A 26,324-nucleotide genomic window follows, 5' to 3' on the forward strand; every position below is an offset into this window, starting at 1 on the left:
TATTGAACCTACACTTTATCACAGTCTTCCATCCTGAGCAGCACATTGGCAGCAGTGGAGAGAAAAACTCTTTAACAGAAAGAAACCTCCAAACCAGACACAGCGCGACCATCTGCCTTGACCATTTGGGTTTGAGAGGACAGGAAAGAGACATACACAAACACAAATGGACCATTCTATTTGGATTTGGAAGAATTTGGAATTGTTTGGAAAACCCAACACTATACTGAACAGGAGAGGAACCATCAGCGTACAGATCAAAAGTCAGCCTCTCTAACAGTATGGGGGTGCATTAGTATACCCAGGTTTTAGAACAATGTGGAATTCTACTTTGTTGCATGTTAGGTCAGCTCTCATATGTTGGCACTGCCCACGGTGTGTTGACTCAGACAGAAATCTACCAGCAAGAGTCCCCGGTCCTTTTTACAACACCGGCACAATATGCAGCTCCAAAACAGGAAGGGATTTATTGTGAAGGGATTAAATGAGCCTGTTGTTTCCTGGCATCATAAAAATATTTAAGGATTAAACATTGAACTCAAAGTTTATAGGATTTTCTTACATCTCAGTACTTTGCTATTAAAGTTAGTTTTACAAACAAAGGTTAAAAGATCAGTATAAATGGTATTACTTATTTTGCTCTAATTGTCTGCATCGCTGTTTTCACGAAGCGAAAGAGCCATTTAGATTGTATATTTTTTCCTTTTTTATCTTACTGTTGCCTCACGACAATTTGAGACCTTGAAAACAAACAGACAGTAGGATGTCGACCATTAAACGGGCTTATGATCACACAGGCCTGACGGATCTCCACAAGGGAAACACCTGTGTTTTCTGTGTCTGTGTGACTTTTGTTTTTACGATCCGTTTGCCAACACCATATGTGTGGGAAACACATATATTCGCCAGGTGAAATGTGGTTTGTGATGTGAGGAAGCCTGCAGCAGCACATGGCAGGCGTGCTTAGAATGATGATTATGTAAGACAGCTGTGATTAGTGATTTGTGCTCTCTGAAAGGCAGTGATGAACCACTTACTGCTGATAATCATCAGAAAAGAAGAAGAAGAAAAAAACTAATCACAATAGGCACACTAGAGTATAATAAAAACTAGATGAGGGAGGGTACTTTTGATTTCCCACTGGGAAAAAACAATGGGTTAAAAGCAAGTTTATTTTACTTCATTTTAATATTCTGCTCATGCACAGGATCCTTTTGTGGAAGAGCAGGATGAACAGGAAACACTCTTTTATACTTGGTGCTAATGAGAACCTCCAAACAAGGAATTTTTAGATCAAAGATAAAATTAAATTGTTACCAGTTCCAGGGAAATCATTTGAGTCGTTAGGTTTTCAGGTTGTGGTTTCATCCTGCTGCCATCTTTAGCAAACTTCATTAGGGCTGATGGAAAAAGGGAGCTGAAGCATGAAATTAAAGCTGTCAAGGGGCCAATTCAGTGTTTGTTGTACAGGCTTGTCACGTGACGCTGGCAGCCAATGAGAACCGTGTGCTGCGACCGCACAGCGTGTCTTTTATGTACACACCAACGACCTACAGACGGTTCAAGTTACACACACCAGGACCGGAAATAAGCGTTTCTGGGCTTCAAAATAAAATCCGAAAAATAACCTGGGTGGAGTAGAAAATGCATTGTGATGTAATATTTAGGAGAAGACCATAGGGCTTGAGGTTTGACAGACTTTAAATGTGATTTATAGAACTTATATCAAATTTCCAATAAAGAAATTGACATTGTTAAAAAGTAAAAGTCCTGCTTAAAAATCCACCTTCAGTAAATCATCAATAAGTCCTCCTGACTGATTGATGTATTTATATAATCGATGATGTATCAGTACAAGTGGATTCTTACTGAAGGTGTTCGTTCATATTTTAACTCTTTTTTTTTCCTTACAAAGGTGATATGAGGTGATTATTAGGAGAGGAAACAGGAAAATGTTCAGTTTTACCTGGAGTCTCTAAATCTTAAAGTTTTAATTGGAATGCATATAATAAATAAAAAAATAATTGATAATATAATTATATAATAATAAAATAAAATCACTGTATAGTAGAGTTTCTGTACATCAGACTTGGTTTTTTGTCAATTTTAGACCCATGAAAATGTGCTAAAGGACAAAAATCATTCATACAAAAACTGTATTTGCTGGTTAACGCTGTTGATCAAATCTATATAATAGAACAGAGGTGTCAAAGTCATTTTTGTTTAAAAAGGACCACATGATAATTCTGGTGGTGTGGCCCTCAAAGGGCCACTTGTAATTAACTTTGACATTTTGTGTTTAATTTGACTAAACACAAAATGTCGCTTTCCTCGTCTCATTATTATGGCTGAGCACAGCTACAGCTACAATCAATAGGTGAGCTCTATGTAGTATTCTGTGCACAGAAACAACATTTTAACATGTTCTCTCGTAAACACTGAAGTAGTCTGTGACACTGCAGCAAAATGGAGTTTCTACGCAGCAAATTTCACTGGTTGCAGCTATTTTTGAACTCTGTACTCCTTGTGATGGGAAGTCATCATTTTTGTAGAGGAAATAATCTATGCATTATGGGAGATGTAGTTTATGGTCAATGCCGACTTTAAAGCAACATAAAATTATTTAAAGATATTAGTGCATCTTTTATGCCCTTGGGGGCCACATAAAATGCAGTAGCAGGCAACATTTGGCTCGCGGGCCTCGAGTTTGACACCAAATGTCCCAAGTAATGTAACTACAGTTTTACAAATTCACACAAAACATTTAAGCTTTTTTGATGTGTCTCTAATGCATGCTTCTTTTTTTTTTTTATCTAGGTAGGGTGTTTTCTGTGCTCATTGTTGGCAACCATTTCGTTTTTGGCCTACTTTTATTTTGAAGCGTTCAACCGGAAGCCCCGCCGCGCACGCTCACCACCTGGACAGATGATATGGACATGATGCCGTGCTGCAGTTACGCTTCGGGCGCTCACACACACACACACACACACACACACACATGGGAGGGGGAGTTTTTTAGATCTCAGCTCCCTCCATCCGTCCTCCCCATGTCGGCGAGACGGCTGCCGGTTTGTCCGTGACCAACACCCGCCTCTGGTCCTCCTGCCAGCCAGCCCCATCATGTAGATCCAGCTCATGTTCCAAAGAGGGAAGTTGAACTCCGGCGGCGACCTGAGAGGAGACAGGGGCGGATAAATACATCACAAAGGTAAGGGTTTTACCTTTTGTAAGGGGATACATTTTCAGAAAGAGATGTGCAGATATTGACAAAGTAGTCCCAGCACTTATTATAGTGGATAAATGGAATTTAAATAAGGTTAAATTCTATTCGGAGAGCGTGGGGTTTAATCCTGGGTTAGGATGGGAAACCTTATTAGAAACTTTGATGGGACATGAAGTAGACCCACACAGAGAACCTGACCTCTGTGTTCACCTGTCTCCTTCAGCCCATCAGAGCTCTCTGCCACAGTTATGGGGGCTCTCAAAAATAATTTGGGCTTTAGGATAATAATTATCAGTGATGCACTGATTAAACTGAGAACTAAATGATCATTTTTGAATTTACGTAAATGTGCAAAAGAACAAAACAATGACCGATGATCAATCAAGTGTCCTCCCACTTTTTCATCAACAAATCGATGTGTCATGCATTGCATCTGTCCCCGGATTTAATTTTAGCTGCGAATGTCAGTCAGAAGCAGTGCTGTAGCCTTCCCAGCTGCTGGTTATATAATGTCAGCTGAGGACCGCTTTATACTGAGCTAAGAGGGGGGAAACTTAAATTGCAACCCAGATAATGATGTGATCAAGGTGGTTGTGGATCTCTGAGCTCCTCCAGAGTTCCCAACTGATTTTTAAATGAAATTTTTGGATTGATGCTCTCCCTGCCCGGAGGTTTTACTTCCACTTGGACAATGCAGATAATCCAAAACTAGGTCAGGGATGCTGCATATAGACCAGCCTCTTAATGCACAGCAAAGCTCTGGCAATCAGTTTGTAGTAAAATTTCATATTTTAATGTCAGGTTAGCCTTTGCTGTAGACATTTGTGATTATTACACTCCTTGACAAATATCACATGGATGTGTGTTTTGGAGAGGTGGAGGGGAAACGTGTGACGGGTTTAATTCTGGTTAACCTTATCAGGAAAGTGCAGTGGAGTGTTATGTGATTCATTAGACTGCAGGACTGGGCTTCGGATTAATTAATCAGAATTTATTCAATGACAGATTTCAATTGAGCTAAATGGGCCATGTTGGTTCTTTCAAAACTTCAGCTTGAAGAGACTGAAAAAACTAAATGACGATATTAAAAGATGGATTGATTTCAGGATACTATTTTTTCATGTTTTTTAAAGAATGACCCTATACAGGCTTAAAATATCTTCCTACTGGTAAGATACTGGTAAGGTTCCTACGGGTCCTTGAAATACTTGAAAGTTTGTGAATTTGAAAAAAAAGATTTCAAGGCCCTGGAAAGTTTGTGAAAACAGCCACAAATTACACTTGTCCTTGAAAGGTCCTTGAATTTGATGTTGACCAAGGTGTGGGAACCCTGACTTTTACTCAAGTATCACTTTGTGGTACTTCATACAAAACTGTCTTCTTACAACAGCCATCCATTAAGCCTTAATTAAAAATCCATGCACTGATTCTGAGAATCGATAGTCAGGAAATAAAACATTGGTATATTTCTGTGTATTGATATTTTCTTACACCCCTAAATACTACAGGGGGAAAAATATAACTAAAGTTCTAAATTTGGTGTTTTTCATCGTGTTCCTCTTGCTGCAAGTCTTCTGGAGTACTGTATGTCTCAAGCAGATTTGCACAGGCTGAATGTTTTCGCTCATTAAAGCTCAGTAATATTGGATGGACAGCAGTTTTTTTAGTCTGAAGGGCAGGGAACATCTAAAACCTGCAGGATAAGACTGGACACCAATGATTTAAAATTTCTATTGCATCTTTGGTTGTTTGTTTCAGGTCAATGTTTTTGCTGAAAGGTCAATCTTTGCCTCAGTCTCAAGTCTTCTGGAGACACTTTTCTGTTTAGTTTTACATCAATTGCTTCCTCTGAGTATTTCATTTATTTATTTATTTTTTTGCCTAAAGTTGAAATGTAACCTTTTCTGCAGTATTAACCATAAATAAATACTTCTATGTGCCAAGCAGCTGGGGGGCACCACAGCAGCAGCTCTGTAGGAGCTCAGGGCTGCATCCTAATAAAGTCAGTGGACTGCAGTGGGAGCTGTGAAAAACACAAAGAAGCTCAGTTACATAATTCCTGAAATTCTCAGCATAGGGGTTAGGAGAGTATGTTGTGCTGTGGGAACAAAACTATTTCAGTGGCGGTCTCAGTTGAAGCTGTAAAAGCTGTGATGCTGTCGGATAAGTCAGACTGCCAGAACTGACCAGAATGTGTCTGTGTCAGTCCTCAATCAGAATCTCAGATGAAAGTAGAGCCTGAGCTGAGGCTGAATTTACCCACTGAAAGACAGATGCAGCTAGATTTGTTGGTATCCTTCCAGGATTAAATAAATAAAATAAAATAAAATAAAATAACACCCTGCTGATACGACTGGTCAAAATGCTTGTTGTGTTTTATTTCATCAGTACCAGAACCTTTGGTGCTTGTCAGTAGAGCTGGGCGGTATGACCAAAATTTTATATCATGGTATTTTCAACATTTACACCGGTTTCACGGTATATCACGTTATTTTTCTTTTCATCACAGGTCGGCTGAAAATAAAATGTACAAACACTGCTTATTGACTTTTTTCTTTTACTGTACCTCTGTCTGTGTCTCTGTTTCCCTCCTCTAAACATCTTTTCTCTGACTGGTGGTTGGAGACTGTAATCTCGCATTTTGGTCCAGTCATGAAGGAGGAGGGTTAAGAAAAGCTTATGATCGGGTTTATTGTTTTATGTTATTTATTAAAGCTTATCAGCACGACTCACCTTGCTCACCAGTCAATTGCAATTCTACTACAAACTACTTCCCCCCGGGCTTTTCACAATAGAACCACGTTAAGTCTCCATCAGCATAATGTCTCCATATTAACTAACCTCGCGTTAAATCTAACCATACACATCACTGAAAATGTGTTTACTACATTCACCGATGGTGAAAATGGGATGTTTTTTAACGTCAGTCAATATAAGTAGCGGACTCGCCACCCACCGCTGCAACAAACTGCTCAACAATAACATTAGCATGCTAACGCACATAGTGGTGCTGCGAGGAAAAGTGTCCCCCGGGAAACAGTTCACTGGTGGCTGCAACGAAACGGTCTGCACGTTTTCAGGCTATTTAAACCGGTATGTCCGGTATTCAGAAAATTCATATCATGACAAAAATAAAAACCGGTATTTGGTACAAAACGGTATACCGCCCAGCACTACTTGTCAGCGTATGTTTTGGCAAATTCCTGTCTGCCTTTTTTTTTCTGTGTGTTTCTCTGCCAAAAATGGAGCCCTCCTTGATCTTCTTCCTTGAAGCTCATTATGATTCAAAATGTAACAGTTGGAATGATGATAAAGTGACTTACCTTGACCTTGAAGTTCAGCTTGCATGGGTTTCATTGGCTTTTTTTCCCCCTTTTTTTTTTCATCCACACTATCTGTCTTTTCAACCTGCATTTCCTCGTGGGAGGTTGGCTAGAACATTATGACTGTTATATTTTTAAAAGATATTGGCAACAGTCGGTACAGGAACTTGAAGCTGCTTGGAGATGGTCTTGTTGTTTTCATCTTTAACGCAGATATCTGTAATTTTGTTGGAGTTCCTGTGACAGCTATAATGATACCAAACTAACCCAGTGGCACATTTGTTCTCTCTCTTTATTTATAAAACATGCTATATCTACTTGCACTGTTGTAAACTATTGTTTTCTACCAAAATCATCAGAAAGTACAATTTCATTCATCACATTTTGTTGAAATAACGTATAAACATTTTCTGCAAAACTAACTCCCTATGTCCACATTTGTGGACATAAAGTTTAGCAGGATGGTAAATCATTACATTTACAAACTTTTGTAAAATTTGACCTCCATAACAAACATTGAACACTTAAGAAAATACCTGAACAAGAATCAGTCATGAAATTTACCTGAATTTTTTTTACCTGAGTGAATTTTGTATCAAGAGTTGCCATCTGAATTTCTGGATGTGTTGGCAGCCATCCTGAATCTAACCTGTAATGTGCTATACTATTCTGACACCACTAAGAGGCAGTATATAGTCCTCATGTGTGGACGCCAGAACCTTAAAGTGTAAAATTTTGTATTGTGGTCTAGACCACCCAAAATGTGTTGTCCACATATGTGGATGCAGGGTCCTAGGAGGTTAAACAAGTTGAATGGCTGATAAAAACTTGAAGGCACCCGTAATACTAATTAGGGTCAACCGGTTTCAGACATAAGTATAATGCAAAACTGGATAGTCTCTTTTAGTATACCAGTACTGCAACCTGGAAAGACTCACACCAAGACTGACTGAAATTAGGAGTTGTAATGACATGAATGAATTAGCAGGGTTTATTGACATGAATGAAATTATTAGAATAGAAATAGCCTTTACTGTCCTGCCGAGGGGGAATTTAGGTGTCACAGCAGCATCTGTACAGACGTTCACATGCTAGTTATTTTACAAACTATAGATAGTGCACACAAAACATTCGTTTATTATAGTTTGGTGCTTGGACCCTGGCAGAGGATGTGAATGCCGTCAAGACTCCACATCTCTCCAGACTAGTTAGCTCCATCTCAATCTGGCATTTTTTCTGTAGTTGGGTTGCAGAGGACACAGGTCTAGGAGAGAAACCCAAACATCCTCCCCAGCGACACTTTCCCAAAAGTCCTGGGTCTTCCTCGGGGCCCTCTACCAGCGTAACGTGCCTGGAACACCTCAAGAGAGGCTTCTAGGAGGCATCCGATGAACCTCAACTGACTCCTTTCGATGCGGAGGAGCAGCGACTCTATGCCGAGCTCACGCCTGATGACAGATCCTCACCCAGTGAGGGCTTATCCCGGCCACCCTACGAAGGAAAGCTCATTTTGGTCGCTTGTTTCTGGTATCTTGTTCTTTTGGTCATGACTCATGATCCACGTCTCAAGACCGTAGTTCAAACATAGACAGACCAGTAAATCGACCACGACCAACCGAAGCAACGCCCTCATTACTGAGGATGAAACCCCAATCTGTCAATCCATCTCCCGCTCTATCCTACCATCACCCACATACAAGACACCCAGATACTATTTAGCATATCATTGTAAAATAAACAGCAAATCATTCTTGTAAATTTTCTTTTTAGTCTATCACATTTAACTGAATCAATTTCATGAGAAATGAAGCATCCTTTTAGTGATCTGTACTTGTTCTAACAAATATATTCATTTTCATAAAGCCCGAGCAGCCCAGCACTTACCTGTGGTGGTAATTTTAATACATGAAATCATTTAGAGAGAAATAAACCATAATGTCCACTTTGGATTCTGCTGTTGATGATTTATTCGCTGACCTTTTAGCTGCAGTTTTACTGTAAAAATTAGCTGTCGTGGAAACATGATGACATGTCCATGTTCGTAATGAGTACGTGTTCGGCTGGAGGGCAGAGGCTGCAGGTACTTGGTTGAAGCACACACAGCGGAGGGTTTGGCATTAAATTATCACTGCAGCCTGACACACGTTTCAGTGTGTCTGCTGAACCTTGTTGGATTTTAACAAGCGTGTGGTGAGAAGCAGCACTGCGGAGTTCATATTGTACGTTTCGTGCCTTCTCCACTGCTGCTCCTAAAATGTGGAACAAGCTGCCTTTGGGCGTCAGACAGGCCACGTCCCTGTCGGCTTTTAAAACGCTACTAAAAAACCCATCTCATCTCTTTGGCTTTTGGCACCATCTGAGATATTGACTTTTAATTTGTTTTGAGATTATTTTAATTAGTTTGTGTGCTTGTTTTATTGTATCGTTTTAATTTTTGGATTTGACTTATATTATGTACTGTGACTGTTGTGTGTTTTATTGACTGTGACTGTACAGCACTTTGGTCCTATGGTTGTTTAAGTGCTTTGTAATTAAAGTTGATGTGGTATGGTTTTTCTACCCAGAAAAAAAAATTGAGAAATGAGTTGGTGGACTGATAGATTGTCTCCCTCCCACTGCAGCCACAATGCTGTGAGCCTGCATGAGGCAGCCTGGATGAACATGATGGAGGAGGCTGCCTGTCAACTGGAGAGAGACCACGTGCACAGCGTCTACGACAAGATCGCTCCATATTTCAACGACAGCCGCTATAAAGCCTGGCCCAAAGTGCAACAGTTCCTGCTGGACCTGCCGCCTGGCAGCATAGTCGCTGATATTGGTGGGTTTCATTTCCTGACGTGTTTTTCTGTTGCTTTCTGTTTTAAATAAAAAAAAGTTCATTTGAAATAGGTTTTCCATATGTAAATAATTTTTTATTTGTGTTGTTCAGATTTTCACTTTTGTTGCTGATTGTTTTGTCCTCGGCAGGCTGCGGCAATGGCAAGTATCTTCACATCAACAAGGAAGTGTTCAAGCTGGGGTGCGATGTTTGTCGCCCCCTGGTGGACTTTGCTTGGAGCCAAGGACACGAGGTGCAGATGTGCAACGGGCTGCACTTGCCTTACAGAGATGGCTGCTTCGATGCTGTGCTCTCCATCGCAGGTAACGGGGGGCTGCTGCACACCCCCTTCATGTGCATGACAGGGTTCCTGCATATCCTTAAAAAGTCTTAAAAGGCATTGAATTCATCAATCCAAAAATAAGGCCTTAATTATCCTTAAATGTCTTAAATCAATCTTTCAGAAGTCTTAAAAATGTTAACACATTGTAAATAGGATGATTATAGTTCATTTCAAATATTAAAATAATTGGTAAAAAACAATTATTTTTAAATATTCACATGCAGTCATTCCCCTTTGACATCACTTCCTGTTACTTCACATGCAAATATCTCAACAACTGTTCATCTGGGCAACGTGAAATTCATTTTGTAATATGTTAATGTTGTCTTTACAAAAATGCATTCACTTTTCTTACAAAAAACTGATGTCACGGGCACTTTAAGGTTTCGTCTGCAGCAAACTGGGGTTAAGACCCCACTGTGGGTCCTAAAAACTCCAAATTTTGGGTTGTTAGAGGATTTCCTGAAATTAAATTAAGTTTAAAACTGACTGCTAAAAGCGTTTCTGCTATAGGTAGATATGGATAAAAACATTTGCTCTATCAGCAATATTTGAATACTTCAACCAAATATACTTTGATTCATGAGTTTCTACCAGTTTTTACTTTTTTGTAATTTGTATTTACTAAGAAATTGGTCTTAAATTTAATTTCACTTGGTGTAAAAAAGTATTAAATTCATCTTGCTTTAAACTGTAGGAACCCTGCACAAACTCAACAGCTGCAGGAGCCATTTGTTCAGAATCAGATCAATCAATTTACCACATCTTGTGTTGCCTGTAAATGAACTCCTGTGTCTTAAAGCTAGAGTGCAATTAAGCTTAAATAGAAGCAGTCACCCACACATTCATTTATCCCATATGTACACAATGTGTTTTGTTTCTTATAAATGCTAATTGCGACACATCATGAAAAAATAGTCACTTTGCCTTATTCTGAAAAAGATATGTATATTTTCCTCGCAGTCATTCATCACTTTTCCACCAAAGAACGACGCATTCGAGCAATAAAGGAGATGGCTCGTACTCTGCGGGTGGGCGGCCACATTATGATTTACGTATGGGCCATGGAGCAGAAGCGGCGCAAATTTGAGAAACAGGACATCTTTGTTCCCTGGAACCCCCACCCTCATTCGCCCTCCGGTGTCAGCAGAGAAGATGTCAAGCCCAGAAGACGAGCCACGACACAGAGTGTGAGCGAAGCCATAGATAACGCCGACAAGCACAGGAAGTTTAGAAGCACATCCTCTGTGGCTGATGAAGAAGATCTGCCCAGCCCCATGCCGCAGAAGAGGATGCAGAGACTGTGGTTCTTCTCCAGGTCTCTGGATTCAGTCTTTGACTTCGGGAGCTTGGCCATCTCCTGGCCATCCTCCAGGGACCTGCAGTGTTTATCTTCACCCACAGGGGAAAACGAGGGGAACAAGTCCAACCTACGCAGAAGAGGACGAGGCCTCATCAAGCAAGTCTCGAGCTTCTTCTCCCCTCCGTCTGTGATCGGCTCAGAGGAGGACGTCTTTGACCCGGTCACAGAACTGCACAAGGAACCAAATGACTCTGGAAGCACTGACAGCACTGTTAGAAACAACAGCACAGAAAAACAAGACCTCTCAGTATCTTTAGCCCAGGAGTGTGGCTCGCTTGCTTTGCCTGATCTAATTTCTTTGCAGAAAGAGTCTGAAGGCGAAAGAGATGAGGGGTCTCAGGGAGAGGAGCAGCAGGTAAGCACACAGGGTCCTCAGGGGGGTGAAGGGTGGATGGAAGCCTCCTGTCTGAGGTACTATCATGTCTTCAGAGAGGGAGAACTAGCAGAGCTCATAGAGCATAATGTTGAAGAGCTCCGTGTGAAACACGCCTACTTTGACCATTCCAACTGGTGCGTAGTGGCCGAAAAAATTCACTTATGGAAAATTTGATTTTACCTTGTATTTTGCCAAAGTTTTTGCACTGAACCATTTATTTAAAGTAATACATTTTTGTAGGAAAAAAAGGTGTATAAACGTGCACCTGTAGTCACTGCTGAGGGTAAAGTTAACCCTAATTTTAGCCACTGGTCCAGTTCTTTTGATTTTCGATTTCTAAGTGGTCTTAAACTTGTCTGTCTATCAGAACCTGCACTGTTTTAGATTCATTTATGGAACTATTTGATCTAATATTGCATTGTGCAGATATTACTTTTTTTGTAGTAAATCACATTTTTAAGTATTTCATTTAAAACATGAGTACACAAAGCACTGTTCTAATGACTTATGGTTACGTTTATTCGATTTAGTATGCTTAATTGCTGCCATTGATGTGAACCATTTTAAAAGGACTTGTATACAAAAGGATGTGTTGATATTTTCTTTTTAAACCTATTAGCGGGACTAAAGTTCAGATTTCCGTCTGCTTTGAGTTGTTTTAAAACTTTTAGTTTTGTGCAAATGTCTATACGTGTACCTGTTTTATGAATGGGTGATTCCCAACTGCTCATATGTAATTTCCCATCCGACACTTTGAGCTCAAAACTGTCCAGATCATCTTGTCAAATGTTCGTGCTTTACCTCAAAGTGTTTCAAAGTCCTCGATGTAGTTTGACGTAGCTGCATGGTGTTTCGTAACAAGCTCAATATACTAATTGTGTCTCAGCAATTAAACTGCCTCATATACTGTGAGTAAACATTGCACTGCACAACTAATAATGTTGCTACTCGAGATCAGCAATTGACATAAAAAAGGGGGGGCACTTGAAACAGTGCTAATCTCTACCCATTTGTGCCAAGAAGTGTTCCTATTGTTTTTTTTTTTAATAAAGTATGTGTGGACCAATTGTGATGGTTTTAAAGTGAAACTAATTGTCTCATGATTTTGAATCCTGTTTCCTTCCATAAAATATTTTTGTTTGAATGTTGTGTTGTATTTATTCAAATTACACAGTTACAAAGGTAAAAACAATTACCTTTGTTCATAATGTGAGATAAAAGGATTAAAGGCACAAGGTGTAACAATTCAATAAGAGTGCATTTATTACACTAATAACATTATTGCGGAAAACAGTGATTTTGTACTAAGAAGTTAGTTGGATGATTGTAAGCATGGGCGTAATTTGAAGTGGGGGGTTTTGACCCCCCACAAGAATTTGATCCAGTCAATACAACCCCCCGAATAAAATAACATTTGCTCAATAACACAATAAATGTGACTGGTTAAGTACACAGCTGCAACTTTGTCATTAAGTAACTCTGACCTAATTTCTAAATTTACAATGCTGTGTGTACATTTAAACATAACTGCTGAAAATGACATGCGGGGCTTTAGTCTAGTCACATGGCTGTAGCTTTTGAATCATGTGTTGTAATCTTACCTAGCCAAATTGCAGTGCACCAGAGTGATTTTATTGTTTTATTGTTCATAGAGGGTCATGCGCCCCATCTTCTGACTTATTGGTTTGGATGTTTTGGCCAATAAGTCAGGTGATGAACAATAGAGCTAATCAAGCCTATTGTTAGGCGATGGCCCTCTTTTGCATGTGACTAAATAGAGTTAATCAAGCCTATTGTTAGGCGATGGCCCTCTTTTGCATGTGACTAACATGTTTGTCCATGTGGAGGCAGTGCTTATAAGGCTGAGTTCACCTGAAACTCATCAGACTGTTGGAGTCTCTTGGAGGAGAGAGGAAACGTTTCACTAAAGAAGAACCCATCCAGAGGACCTACATTTTTTTTGACTTACCAACATAATTCAATAAATAAACAGGCAGAGAGACCTAAAGTTACACCCTTGATTGTAAGCCTTAGCTTCTAAAAATGAAACAAATCACGTTTTATTTATACTTAAACTGATTTAAATGAGTTTTATTTCAGGTGCAAATTCTGATTTTTAAGTGAGTGTGTATTTTTGCACAAGGATCCTCTTGATTCAAAAACTGAAGCTTTTAAAGTTCACAGTCGTTCCAAACCTGAAACATAAAATGCATGAATCGGTCAGTCAGAGCAATCATTTCAGTACTAAAAAGGATTTATTTAATAAGCTGTTTTATTTACTTTGGTAGCAGCTCTGTGGACAATAGAGTGTCTGAGGGCCAGTTTGTCCAGGTCTTGGGAGTATCCTCCACCAATAACCGTAGCGACAGGAATACCTCTGCTCACTGCCGTTTTGATCACGTACAGATCTCTCTGGTAGAGCCCTAAGAGACATTTGCCAGCTTTATTTTCAAACTCGTACACTGGCGACGTTCAGCACGATCAGGTTCAAAGTGCTCCTGCGGCTGCTTTTCACACGTGAGGGTTTTCAGCTGGAGATGTGCTGTCACAGCTGGGGTTATCTACAGCATGTTTATGCTAAAGAGCCTGTGTTGGTATCACATGTATTTTATTGTGTCCACAATGTTACAAGTAATAAACCAAGAAACAGGTCAGCACATCCACCTGCAGCTGTTTTGACGACTGAAGTGCATGTGTGCAAACAGCTTTACTGATGTTTTGTGGGTAACAACGTAGGAAAAAAAAAACTCACCTTGATCTGTCAGACGGAGTCTCCCGAGTTCATCTTCCCAATGAGGATCAACACCAGCGTCATATAAAACCAAGTCTGGACGAAAAGTCTCCAGAAGCCTCGGGAGGTGTGCATTCACTGGTGATGACAGCAGCAAATAGCTGCATAATTAAAATCACTCTCAGCACAAAAGTCTGTATACAGTACACTTTTTAATCTGCTTTTAAGCCTCTAAAAACAACTAAAATATACATTTTCATAATTTCCAAAACATTACAAATGACTTGAAGCATATAGTACAAATGTACAACGGAGTATTAGGGCCACACAAAGAGAATTTTTTAAATTACGAGAATAAAGTCATAATATTACAACATTAAAGTCGTATAAAATTAAAGTCATAATGAGTATATAGGCATAATATTACATGATTAAAGTTGTAATATTATGAGTTTAAAGTCATAATATTACAAGAAAAAAGTCATAATATTGTAGCCTTTACATGAAAAAGCATGCAGTTACCACTGCTTTACTGAGGAATGTTGAGCAACTTGTCAAGTTGTTCTTTAGTATTGCTATAAATAAATAGTTTATCTTTTAGCACATTAGCATCAAATTATTAGTAGCAGGACTTGGATATTATGCAAACGACTATAAACTGAAGCCGTATTGTAATTAATGGATGCATTGACGGATTTAGTCGTAGCTAATTTGGATGAAAGCATATTAATCTAACCATACCTGAGTCATTGACTACTTTATAAACACAGACACATGGCTGTACACAGCAGGTGTGGGGAAAATAAGGAGGAAATGAGGAACGGGAAATAGACGCGTCATGATTATGACTTTTTTTCTCGTAATATTATGACTTTATTCTCATAAAATGATGACTTTAACCTCGTAATAATGATAAAAAAACATCTTGTTGTGTGGCCCTAATACTCTGTCGTACAAATGTTACATCTATTAGTTGCAATGATTATGATCTATGCCTGTGGCGAGGTACTCCTTGTCTTCTACCCCGTCCTCCACACTGACATCCAGGTCACTCTGTTGTTTGCGGAGGGGGAAATTTTTCCCACAATGCATCGAGAATGTAAACACATGTGGCTCTTCTTTAAATATAAAAGCAGTGCCGTCACCCTGTAGGACACAAAGAAAGTTACAGACGACAACAAAGAAAGGTTGGTATTGATACAAAATATAAGCAATCAGAACTCCACCTGATGCACGTCTAAATCCACAATTAGAACTTTCCGTTTGGTCGACCTCATCGAGCATTTGGCTGCGACTGCCAAGTCGTTGAGGAGACAAAACCCAGAGCCGTAGCCTGGGAACGCATGGTGGGTTCCTCCCGCTGTGCTGCAAGCCAGACCCCTCTGCAGAGCCACCTCCGCAGCCAGAACAGTCCCACCTGTTGGCAGACGACACAGACGTGCAGCGAGATGTTTGCAGGCCTTGCGGCTGCCAGATCGTATCTGCGCGGTGTTTGTCCCCCCCACCTGTTTCATATCGACAGCGTCGCACCAAGTCCTGGCTCCAGGGAAACCCAGTCCTCCTCTGTTCTTCCTCATGCACTGTCCCATTTAGCAGGGTTTTCAGGTACTCCTCAGAGTGCACACAGCTGAGCAAGTCTTTTGAGGCAATTTCAGGAGCCCAAACCTACTGTGAAGAAAATTCACATTTATGACAACCAGTCAAGTTTCAGAGCCATTTTTAGGGTGTGTTAAGTAACATTAAAAAGTGACTTTATGAACTGGTAAGGTAAAATTACTGCACTGACAGAAAAAGTGGCCAATAAAATATTTTAAGATAAACTAAATGTTATCTTTTTATCCTTGATTTCCTCACCTGTTTCTCTGTGATGACTTGGTCTTTAAGTAAAAAGTGTAAAACGCGGGGAAACTTGCCCATAGGAAACCGGTGGCTGGGTGGAAGCTCGCACACATACTTGTCGTGATGAATTATGGGAAGTCCGCTGGATTCGGGTCTTACCTGGAAATGTGAACAGGTGGGCTGTCAGGTTAGGTTAAACAGGAACACGTCTGCTCCGGTTCTGTGCCTTAGTAGTTTCTATTTATTAAAATAATAATTATGATAATAAAAAATAAAACAGGTTCTTACCAGCTCCGCGTGGAAACGCCTGCACGAGTTGAAAACTACTCCAACAAGCCGAGTGTGGGTGAAGATTTGCTTTATTCGGGTCATTCTTGAGCTGTCTGTCTCTTACATAAAGAGAGAGATGATTTAGCAGCAGCTGCTGCCCCCTGCTGTCACAGAGGACTAACTACACCCTGTTTGAATGACGTTGCATCTGTGAGTAGTGCAGATAACTATTGATATAATCGTAATAATAATAATAATAATAATAATAATAATAATAATAGTGCAATATATATCAATGCAGAAAATTGAACAGTTTCTTTAAATGCAAAAATATTTTTTTATTATTAAACAAAAAAGGCAAAAAAGAAATTGGATGTGTGTCGTTCTTTAAGTCAACATCAGTCAATTTGCTAAGTGTCTAACACATCACCTAATCAGACAGAAATTGAGCTAATTAGTAGGCTAGTAGCTGAATATCACTTTGAGGACTACACATAGCAGGATGTACATTTTTATAAATTAGACACTGAATCCAACTCTGAAGCCTGTTTGCACCTTGTTTATTAGCAAACCACCTGATGAACATCTATGAATTCTAATGAAAAAAATAAACCCTTCAAATTAATAACTGAATGGACAGCTGTAGCTGATTAATTGAGTCAACCTCTTTCAAGATGGCTACAACTATAATTTGACTGTAGCCAACACAATAAAGGCTATGATGTGACTGATGATTACATTCTATAGTACTTACCTTAAAAATAGTTTTATCATAATGGATTCAAGAGTCTATAGCTCTTTGTTTTTAATATCTGAACAGACTCTAATTATCATAAAGCTAGTATTAGAATATTTACATTTTATAACGTAAATTTTGAATACTTGCACAAGATTTTATGAGTCACTCAAAGCTGTTTGGTGTTGGTCTTTATTTTTCTGAAAGAGTTATCTGGTGTTGCTCTTTATTATTCTGTGAGCTGTGCTGCTCCCATTATATCAGGTCAGCCTGCATGCAGTCAAGATCAGATAAAACATACAGTTTTATTATTACTTGAATATGACCTTTTTAGCTTCTACATTTGAGCTCACTTTAAATTCCACCTCTTCTCTTTCCAGTGACATTCTGTATGCACACGGGCGTCTTTCCAATAAAAAAAAGGTCAAAGTGAGGTGGGCACTTCAATGCAAATGAGGTAAATTTAACATTCACAAAACCTTTTTCATTCTGCACCTTTTGAGTTTTTCCTCCTCTTTTGATTTGAGAAACGATGAAAGCGGACTCTCAGCTTTTAACCCATGACAAATTGCTCATCCTTCCCGGTGTATTGACATGTATGAGGGTAGTTGGGTTTCTTTGAATTCACTTCCTTTCCGATTTAGTTTTGTCTGGACTCTGACCGTCTCCGTGCATTCCTTCTGGGTGCTCCTTAGCAGCCATCGGGTGGACAATAATATTAAGTTAGCGTAGAAATACTTGGGGGCTTTCATCGTTGAATTAAAATGGTTTTTGATTTCTACTTTTCTATCTGTTTTTTTTCCCATCTGTCTGTTTTACATTGCTGGCAGGCAGCTCAAAGCAATGTCTGGTGAACTATTGGCTCGAAGGAGCTTCTATAAATTTTGTGTGTGTGCGTGCGTGTGTGTAAAAAGAGTCTGGTTGATGGGGATTATCCTACTCCCCCTTCCTCCTGGGAGAGGCAAGTGTACTCACAGTCAGATAAGAAAAAAAGATGAGCAAATTGGCCCCAGGTGCAGAGAAGAAATAATAGAGAAAGGAGATCAGGAGGCTAAAATCAATTACTGACTTTAGCACCGTTACCCAGCTTTTCAAGTAGAAAGAAGCGAAGGAGGAGACATTCTTCACTCTCTGAAAAGAGGTTTCCAATTTAATTTGACTGAAAGATTGTGCAGCTTTGTGCAAGTGTTAAAGGTTATGTTAATTCATTACCATATAGATTTTCCTCTTTGCCGCTTTAAAAAAAATGATTGTACCTCTGCAGGGATTCAGTCTGCTTTGACAAATCTCTGCTGCTGGTAATTGTTTCATAAATCACGCTTCAGTTTATTTTTCGGGAAATGAAAACTACTTGAGTTTGGAACCAACATCAACACCATTAAAATTAGAAATGTTTGAATGTAAAAAAGGGATCGGACTGTAAAAAGTCATCCCAGAAGCGACGATTAATCAAAACGTTTACAGCCAGATATTAACATTTAGTGAACATTAGATTGCATTTTGATTTCCCCCTGCTGTTAGGGGAAATGTATTTATGTCCATTTATCAAAATGTCTCATGAATCAATGAAGTTTAATAAAGATTTTAGTAAAGAAGCATCTTATGTACCTCTACAAATGAATCATTTTTTACCAATTCAAGATGGATGCCACAGCCAACTGGCAAAGAAATGACTAAAAGTCTGTCAGCTTTTTTCAAATGATGGGTTAAAATGTGGTGTGGTGGTGGCTGAGAGCCATCTACAACACATACTTTGTGTCTCACACATTGCACAAGATCTTTGTTTAAAACTCTCTGTCTGTTAGCAAAATATCCCATGAACTGCACGATGGATTTGAATAAGCCTTTCAGAAAATAACAATAGGATTCATAACTCTTTTGAAGTCAGTCCAATTCAGGATGACTGCCACAGCTAATCATCGTTAGCAAGCACAAAAATGTATGTACCTTCGATCTTTTTAATTTTTACTGCCAGAAATAGTCCTTTCTGAAACCCTTTATGCTACACATAACATATGACATAACACCTTCCATATACACATATGACATAACATGTGACTCAGCACATCACCTTACAAATCCCAATACATATACATCTTACATAGACAGAAATACTTATTTTTAACACTAATGGAACGCCATAGTTTTTGAAATATTGTTTAGTCGAGTGTAAAAATCTATTGTATTATATAGGCCTAATACACCACATGTTTGTTAGTGAATCTTTTGCTGCACACAGTTCGGCTTTGATGGGTGAGTTTGTCGCCTCGGAACAACCCTGTCATCCTGGCATGTATTTTCATGCTGCTGGAAGCCGCTTGTTGTCCCACAGCACTCGGCTGCTGGGCGGTGTAATGTTTGCATCACAGGCACTGGATGTGAACATACCTGTCAATTACACAACATCACAATCGCAACATCGAGCCCACAAACCCCCCTCTGTCCTCACCCTCCGCCTCACCACTCCGAGCGGAAGGAATTCGCTGCTTGATTGCGAGCGATGGCAGAGCGTGTTGCAGCAGGTGAGGGCAGGGGATGTTGTTGAGAGGGAATTAATCTGGAGCTGCCGTAGGTGTACGGCGGCGGCCCCACAGTCCCTCTGATTCACCTCTGATCCAATACTTTCCTTCTATAATCACAGACAAAACCGCGGAGAGGAGGCAGCTTTTGCACTACACTGTAATTTTCACTCGATGTTTACATCTCTCCGTTCATGATGGCTGGAAATTATATCTTCTCTTTATTCTCCGGTGTCCCTCATTGTTTCGGCATGTCCTCACAACTGATAAGTAGCTCTTGTTCGGCTGTCAAGTGTTGTCAAAGCAGGGATGTGTGAGCTGCCCTAATTAGTAGACATGCTATTATCAGTTATTTATTAAAGGGCTTTGTGTTGAGCTGTGAATGGCAGCACATTCAGAACTGACACTGAAACGTTTCAGCTTTAATGCTTCGTGTTGCTAATGCTAACAGGTGCAAAGTGGACAATAGCTCATCAACAACTATTACCTTTAAAGGGACAATATCATGTAAAATCAACTTTTTCGAGTTTTATATCATGTTATAATGTTACACTCTAAAAAAAAAACATGCCCAAAGCCTTGCTTTGACTCATTCATGCATGTTTGAGAAATCCTGCAGTGTTTTTAGGAAGCCATGCTGAGGAGCAAAACGACAGGTGGGGACCAGAAACGCCCCTGGTACGTGTCTTTTAGCCGAACTTCCTCATCACAGAGCACACCCCCCCCACCCCACACCCCACACACCCCGCCCATGACTCCTGCAGGCTCTCGGCAGTAACAAAGCAAAGTGAAAGTGAAACCTAACTGTCTGCTGAGCTCTCAACACTACTTCCCACTCAGTGAAGCTCTTTTCAGATTCAAAACACCTTTGAGGAAATGTATTTTCAGATGCCAAGTAAACTGCATCATAGCACACGCACAAGCACCCCCGTGCACGAGACCTCCGCGCGCACCCCCCCACCACCACCCACACTGAACGGGACAGGACAGAAGCAGAAGGAGGTTCTTAAAGAGACAGAGGCCAATTTCAAGGCATTTAGAAGAGGAAGTGATGAGAAAACAAGTTTATTTTCTATTTAAACATAAAAACAGCATTTTAATAACAATGAAAGGTGACATAGATACTTTATTATGGTATAGTATTTAAATGTATGCCTGAGAAACACATGGTATTGCCCCTTTAATATAATTGTCAAGAATTAATCAGTAAATTTACACCTACAACTGATGACCTTTTTGGAGTCAATCCCAGTTAAAATGGCTGCCACTTGAGTGATTTTAAAATACATAAAATTGCCTATAATGCAACCAGTTTAACTCATATTGAGTCAACATTTGTTGTTTGTAATAGCTGAGACTGATCCCCAACACCTCTTTTGTTATCATTAAATGTATGTCTATAGCTGATTACCATTTAGAGTCCATGCAATTTAAAATGATCATTCCAGCTAATTAATATTGCACAACACAAAAACGATTATAACTCAGTCTATGTTTGCAAACGTTAAACTACAAGCTGATTTGGTAGTAGCTGAGAGTTGCTCACAGCACATTCTGAGCATGGCTTCTCACAGTGTTGCACAAGATTATGAATATGGTCTGACCAAAACAGACAACTTTTTAAATAACTCAAACATGTTCCAAGTAAAGTGATTTACACATCCTGCTGCTTTTGATCTAATAATTAAATCTGAGTAAAAACAGGTCACACTAAGTTTTTATTATAAGGCTAATTTCTCAGTAGCATGTGGACCTGTTTTATCAGCAGATGCAATCCAGCTATTTATCAAAGCAAATTTGCTAAAAGGGATTGTTCTCTTTTCAAAGGACACTTTCAAATTTAAAAAATGTTTATTAAAAAGAAATTTTCTAACAAAATCTATGGTAAATTTCCCTTATTTTTGTTTGCACAATTAGGGAGGAAATATTGATGACAGCATTAGCATGTCAACCCGTTAAATATCAGTTTGTTCTGGGTTTGATTGTTGCAGCAAAAAAACAATGTCAAGCCTTAAAATGAGCAGGTTTTTAACAGCCACATCCTGTATTATCTTGACACATTTAACAGCTGTGAGATGACATGAGCAGCTATTCAGAAACAGGCAAAGTGAAGCCCTGGAAAGAAGTGATAATTTACAACATCTGCCCAGGATCTCTGGTATGATGAGAATCTAAGGTTGGAGTCAGAAGCAGCTCAGAAATTGAGACAGGCTGTGGTATTACTGGAATGTTTTCAAATGCAGTTTTGTGTTGTATCTGTCTGTTGCCACAGCTCGGTACAATTTGGGTTGCATAAGAGTGCTGCGTGAAGAAGCACAAACAACTCTATGAATACAGTGTGATATGTGAATATTTGCAGTCGAGAAGGAGCAGATAAATCACCACGTGCTGTCTTAACAAACTCACTCTTGTTCTGTGTTTAAAAAATAAATAAATAAAAAAGACACGCTGCATTGCTGGCAGGCAAACCTGCCACATGTTTCAGCAACACAGCTGGCTCTATTCTCTTCCCCTCGCTTTAATCTCACGATGCCATGAGAAGACCTCAGGTACTGCAAAATGACTGTTTCATCTTGACAGCTGCGTTCAAACCGCTGATAAGGCCAAGAGGGAGAGAAGCTGGTGAAATGACAAAACACAATATTTTTCTCTCTGTGCACTGTAAAACATCTACTGTTATGTAAATGTGTGTGCAGTAACTGCTTAAAAATAAAAGTGAAGGCCTGGCTCTTCATAAAGGAGTTTGTATCACCTGCTGCTTTTCATTTTAGACTGAGATCATCTCGATCTACACATCAAAGCGGTTTTGTAGATGTACATGATGTACACAATGTACACCATGTACACAATGTACATCATGTACACAATGTACATCATGTACACAAAGCACATAGTTACTCTCTGAAAGTTTAATCAAAACATGTCTGGTGGTTTATCAGATATTTTGCAGATACCAAAGGTAATGCTATCTTTTTAACTGAGATCCATGAATAGAACTTGGAGTGTGTGTTGTAAATGACTCAGCTATATCTTGTTTAAGTTAAAGTGATAAACACTGATTTTCTAAACTGAGGTGGGTCTAGTTCAGAACTGTCCAATCCTGCATGTTTCCCTGCTCCAACACACCTGATTCACTGATTGAATCATCTCTGTTTAATCATCCATTTGTGAAGAAATTTAGTGTTAGGTAGGTTAGTACTGATTTTAGAAGCACAACACTATATTCTTAAGTTCTCCTTTTTGAAATATTGACAGTGTTTAATCTATTGTTCTGTCTAGATTGAAACATATGGAAGCCCATTTCCGCCACCCTGATAAAAAAAATAAAACTTGTATCTCATAATTATGACTTAGCTATCTCATAATTATGACTTAGCTATCTCATTATCATGAGATAGTATCTCATAATAATGAGATACTATCTCTTAATAATTAATCTGAGTATAATAATGAGTATCTCATAATTATGAGATAGTATCTCATAATAATGAGATAGCTATGTCATAATTGTGAGATAGTATCTCATAATAATGAGATAGCTAAGTCATAATTATGAGATACAAGTTTTATTTTTTTATCAGGGTGGCGGAAATGGGCTTCCATACTTGAAAAACATTAGGTGAGAATTGTGTCTGAATGCCTGTGACTCAGCCATAGACCAGCAGGGGGCGAGCGAAGGCATTGAAGAAGCTGTATGAAAACGTAAACTTCCGGTTTTATGGCCAGTGTGGATTTCCTGTTTGCTGACAGCAGCAATAAACCTCCACTCAGATTCCAGATTCTGGTGTTGTATGGTTTTCATTCCTCCTACAAATCACTTTATGTAACATCTGTGTTTATCATCTCCACTTCAGTTTATTGAAAACAAATTTTCTTACACATTGATTCCAATCAGGTGTGTCAGAGCAGAGAAACCTCTAAAACATGCAGGATAGGGGCCCTTGAAGACCAGGATTGGACCCCGCCTTGCAGCTCATTATTTGAACGTTACCAACGTCAAATCATCATGTTTGTGAAACAAGAACTCACCAAAAGAAAATCCAAATAGAAGTCAATGTTTTAAATGGATCAAATGTAATACAAGTGTATTTATTGAGCTTAGCTGGAGATTAATAGCTAATCTTCAGAGATATTGCGTAACCTTTAGTGCTGAAACCCTTTAGTTGTAAATGCCTGTCAATCTAATGTGCGTCCAGCTGAAGTGAAGTGTGAGCAGACTTAGAAATCATGAGTTTTATCACTCTGCAGATCAGCCAAAAGCTGGCTGTTAAATCCTCTTCCTCACACATTAGCTTGTTCGTGAAGAAGATGGAACTGAGCTCAACCTGCTGCTTCTGGGTCTCGGTTCCATCTCTGCTGTAGCTTTGCCAGTTATCATAGCAGTAAGCTGGAAAACTACAATCCTTGTTAGCATTGTCATGACAATAGGGCCGTGGGAGCTGAGGGTGCAGAGGGTGCTACAGCATTCCCTTGTGGCTAAAAAACACAACATGCCAAAAAATAAAGAATTAAAAAAGGAATAAACAAAAACCCACTTAAGTCAGTTTATAACCCGATTCTATTTTTATAATAATGTTTAAATTGGGGTGAATTAAGCTCCTGTTTGGTTGCCTCTCTGTTTGAGGTTCACATTTTCACATTTTACACCTTCTCGCAACACCTATGTAACATGTTCCCACTGTTATGTATGGCACACACATTATAGGCTGACATAATGTACGTGCAATTTGGAGCACCTTCTGCTTCAGCAAAGCACCAGTGACAGCCTACAAGCACCAAAATGACCCTCAACAGACTTTGAATGGTCCTAATAACATCATAACGTTGATTTAAATTAGATAATGAGCAATAATGTAGTAGAAACCACTATAAATGGGAGAATCAAATTGGCATACCTCCAGCTTCAGTTAAAAGCAGAGACAGTTGATCAGTGTAAAGTGACTTTTTAAAATATTTTCCACGTCGTTTCTATTTGTCTTCCCCTCCTGCTGTCGTTCATTTTGTTTTTGTCCATGTTCTATCCCTGACAGAAGATAGGGAGAGCTCTTTACTCTGTATTTTCTGGGTTAGCCTGTGAGAACGTCCAGCTGTGACTGAGCTGAGCTGTTTGTACTCCCTCTGGCCTTGGACTCTCCACCTCCTTCTCTGTTACACTTGTTCTCACTGATGTGTTTTGTTTTTTGCCCCCCCACCCCACCCCCGCACAATGTTTAATATCGAAGCTTATCAGCTTTTATTTTTAAAGAAGTAACATATTTGAACATATAAGTGACCATAAACTGAAATCTATAGAAATATAATTTGAACTAAATAGAGAGCTTTTCCTTTCAGCTCAGCTCTTTCATCACCATGAGACCAGACTAATGCCTTCGTCACTGCAGATGAGGTCCTGATCCACCGATCTATCTCTTACTCCACAAAAAAGAATTGAAGAAAAAACTAAATTGCTATTTCTTGTAGTGACAGCATAAACAAGTAACCAGTAGCTCACTGATTGTCCTTTTTATCTGAATGTTAGACCATAGAATTAGAAAAAAATGAAACATTTTGCTGTGTAGTTTTTAAACATTATTTTAAAGGTGACACATGCAAAATCGGCTTTTTGAGCCATTAAATGTACTTTGCTGTTGTACTTCTGGTATTGCATGGATACCTTAATATTCTGTTTGGGTAATATTTTTAAAAGTGATCAGTTTCTGTACTTACCAACCACAGCTTGGTGGTCTTAATTCTACTCTGGCTCTGGGCCAGACTCTGGCTCCAACATGTAATGTTGGACGGACAAGTCTTGTGTTGTTGACATTTTTTAATTAATTTGTGTAAAAAAATAAAAACATAAAGTTTCTGCGCAGCTGTAAAGTCGTAAAACCCTGTATCAAACTAGAATGAACCACATTGGAAGCTGGGGGTGGGCTTTAATCGCCTGGTTTGAATTTAAAGGGGCAATATCATGTAAAATCAACTTTTTTGAGTTTTATATCATATTAAAATGTTATCCTCTCATCAAAAACATGCTCAAAGCCTTGCTTTGATTCATTCATGCATGTTTGAGAAATCCTAGTGTCCTGAGGCAGCCAGGCAGGGGAGCAAAAACGACCGGTTGGGACTAGAACCACCTTTTGGGATCAGCTCCTCCTCTGGGCTGTGTCTCCAAGCTGAGCTTCCTCATCACAGAGCACACACACCTGGCTCCGTGCTGAAATGGGCGGGACAGAAGTGGAAGGTGGTTCTTAAAGAGACAGAGGCCAATTTCAAGGCGTTTAGAAACAAATGTGATGAGAAGTCAAACTTATTTTCTATTTAAACAGCATTTTAATAACAACTGAAGGTGACATAGCTACTTTTATTATGGTATAGAATTTAAATATATGCCTGAGAAACACATAATACCACCCCTTTAAAGAAACAGTATCAAAACGAGTTGATCTGTGACACATCTCAGAAAAGTGGTGAAAGAGGGGCTTGTGGAGTTACAATAAGGAGGAATTCAGWCCAAAGCAYTGCAGTTCCACTTTATAAAGACCCCAACTGAATGATTTAAATGTGAAAAAGAAGGATTTAAAAGCAGGATATGTCTCCTTTGATGCACCATTTGTAAAGTGATTAGATGAAATACAGTTGTTTTAACATGTCCCATAAAAATATAATTGCCCTTGGCATTGACTTTTCAGTAAACACTCTTTCATGAGTCCCTGAACCTCAACAAACCTAACTTAGTTCCAAGCAACAAAGAAACCCACTCCTTGTTTCTTTTCCAACATTAAATCCTCTACAGAGATAATA

General features: G+C 39.2%; 3 protein-coding genes across 4 annotated transcripts in view; 2 read left to right on the plus strand and 1 right to left on the minus strand.

The window, feature by feature from the left end:
• Positions 1–2,957: 2,957 nt before the first annotated feature.
• On the plus strand, positions 2,958–12,590 carry trmt9b (tRNA methyltransferase 9B). The gene is made up of 4 exons (XM_014014141.1): positions 2,958–3,208; positions 9,168–9,364; positions 9,514–9,687; positions 10,671–12,590. The coding sequence occupies exons 2-4, from the start codon at positions 9,202–9,204 to the stop codon at positions 11,618–11,620; spliced, it is 1,287 nt and encodes a 428-aa protein (XP_013869595.1). The 5' UTR covers positions 2,958–3,208; positions 9,168–9,201; the 3' UTR covers positions 11,621–12,590.
• Positions 12,591–13,516: 926 nt separating this feature from the next.
• Positions 13,517–16,412, minus strand: hdac12 (histone deacetylase 12). 2 transcript variants are annotated; one of them, XM_014014151.1, is made up of 8 exons: positions 16,305–16,412; positions 16,032–16,175; positions 15,683–15,842; positions 15,404–15,594; positions 15,173–15,323; positions 14,199–14,315; positions 13,727–13,869; positions 13,517–13,641 (listed from the first exon to the last, which is right to left on the minus strand). In XM_014014151.1, exons 1-8 carry the CDS (start codon positions 16,386–16,388, stop codon positions 13,618–13,620), a joined length of 1,014 nt encoding a protein of 337 aa, XP_013869605.1. In that variant the 5' UTR covers positions 16,389–16,412; the 3' UTR covers positions 13,517–13,617. The 2 variants fall into 2 exon arrangements, with proteins under 2 accessions (XP_013869605.1, XP_013869606.1); XM_014014152.1 differs by having other exon boundaries at positions 16,091–16,175; positions 16,305–16,393.
• A 992-nt stretch (positions 16,413–17,404) lies between these two features.
• stard13b (StAR related lipid transfer domain containing 13b) overlaps positions 17,405–26,324 on the plus strand; it is a 66,136-nt gene continuing 57,216 nt past the window's right edge. Inside the window, exon 1 of the mRNA XM_014014143.1 lies at positions 17,405–17,479. The gene's annotated coding sequence lies outside the window, so the exon portion shown is untranslated. The remainder of the gene's footprint in view (positions 17,480–26,324) is intronic.

This window comes from Austrofundulus limnaeus, unplaced genomic scaffold (genome assembly GCF_001266775.1).
Source record: "Austrofundulus limnaeus strain Quisiro unplaced genomic scaffold, Austrofundulus_limnaeus-1.0 Scaffold110, whole genome shotgun sequence".
NCBI classification, from domain to species: Eukaryota; Metazoa; Chordata; class Actinopteri; order Cyprinodontiformes; family Rivulidae; genus Austrofundulus; species Austrofundulus limnaeus.

What these genes read in the sequence shown, in the direction of transcription:
- hdac12 (XM_014014151.1), bottom strand. Translation starts at nt 16,388, where the DNA reads ATGACCCGAATAAAGCAAATCTTCACCCACACTCGGCTTGTTGGAGTA. An exon ending in AAGTCATCACAGAGAAACAG is followed by an intron (nt 15,843 to 16,031) that starts GTGAGGAAATCA and finishes TCTTCACAGTAG; the next exon opens with GTTTGGGCTCCTGAAATTGC. An exon ending in TGGATTTAGACGTGCATCAG is followed by an intron (nt 15,324 to 15,403) that starts GTGGAGTTCTGA and finishes TGTGTCCTACAG; the next exon opens with GGTGACGGCACTGCTTTTAT.
- trmt9b (XM_014014141.1), top strand. Translation starts at nt 9,202, where the DNA reads ATGAACATGATGGAGGAGGCTGCCTGTCAACTGGAGAGAGACCACGTG. An exon ending in CAGCATAGTCGCTGATATTG is followed by an intron (nt 9,365 to 9,513) that starts GTGGGTTTCATT and finishes TGTCCTCGGCAG; the next exon opens with GCTGCGGCAATGGCAAGTAT. An exon ending in TGCTGTGCTCTCCATCGCAG is followed by an intron (nt 9,688 to 10,670) that starts GTAACGGGGGGC and finishes TTTTCCTCGCAG; the next exon opens with TCATTCATCACTTTTCCACC.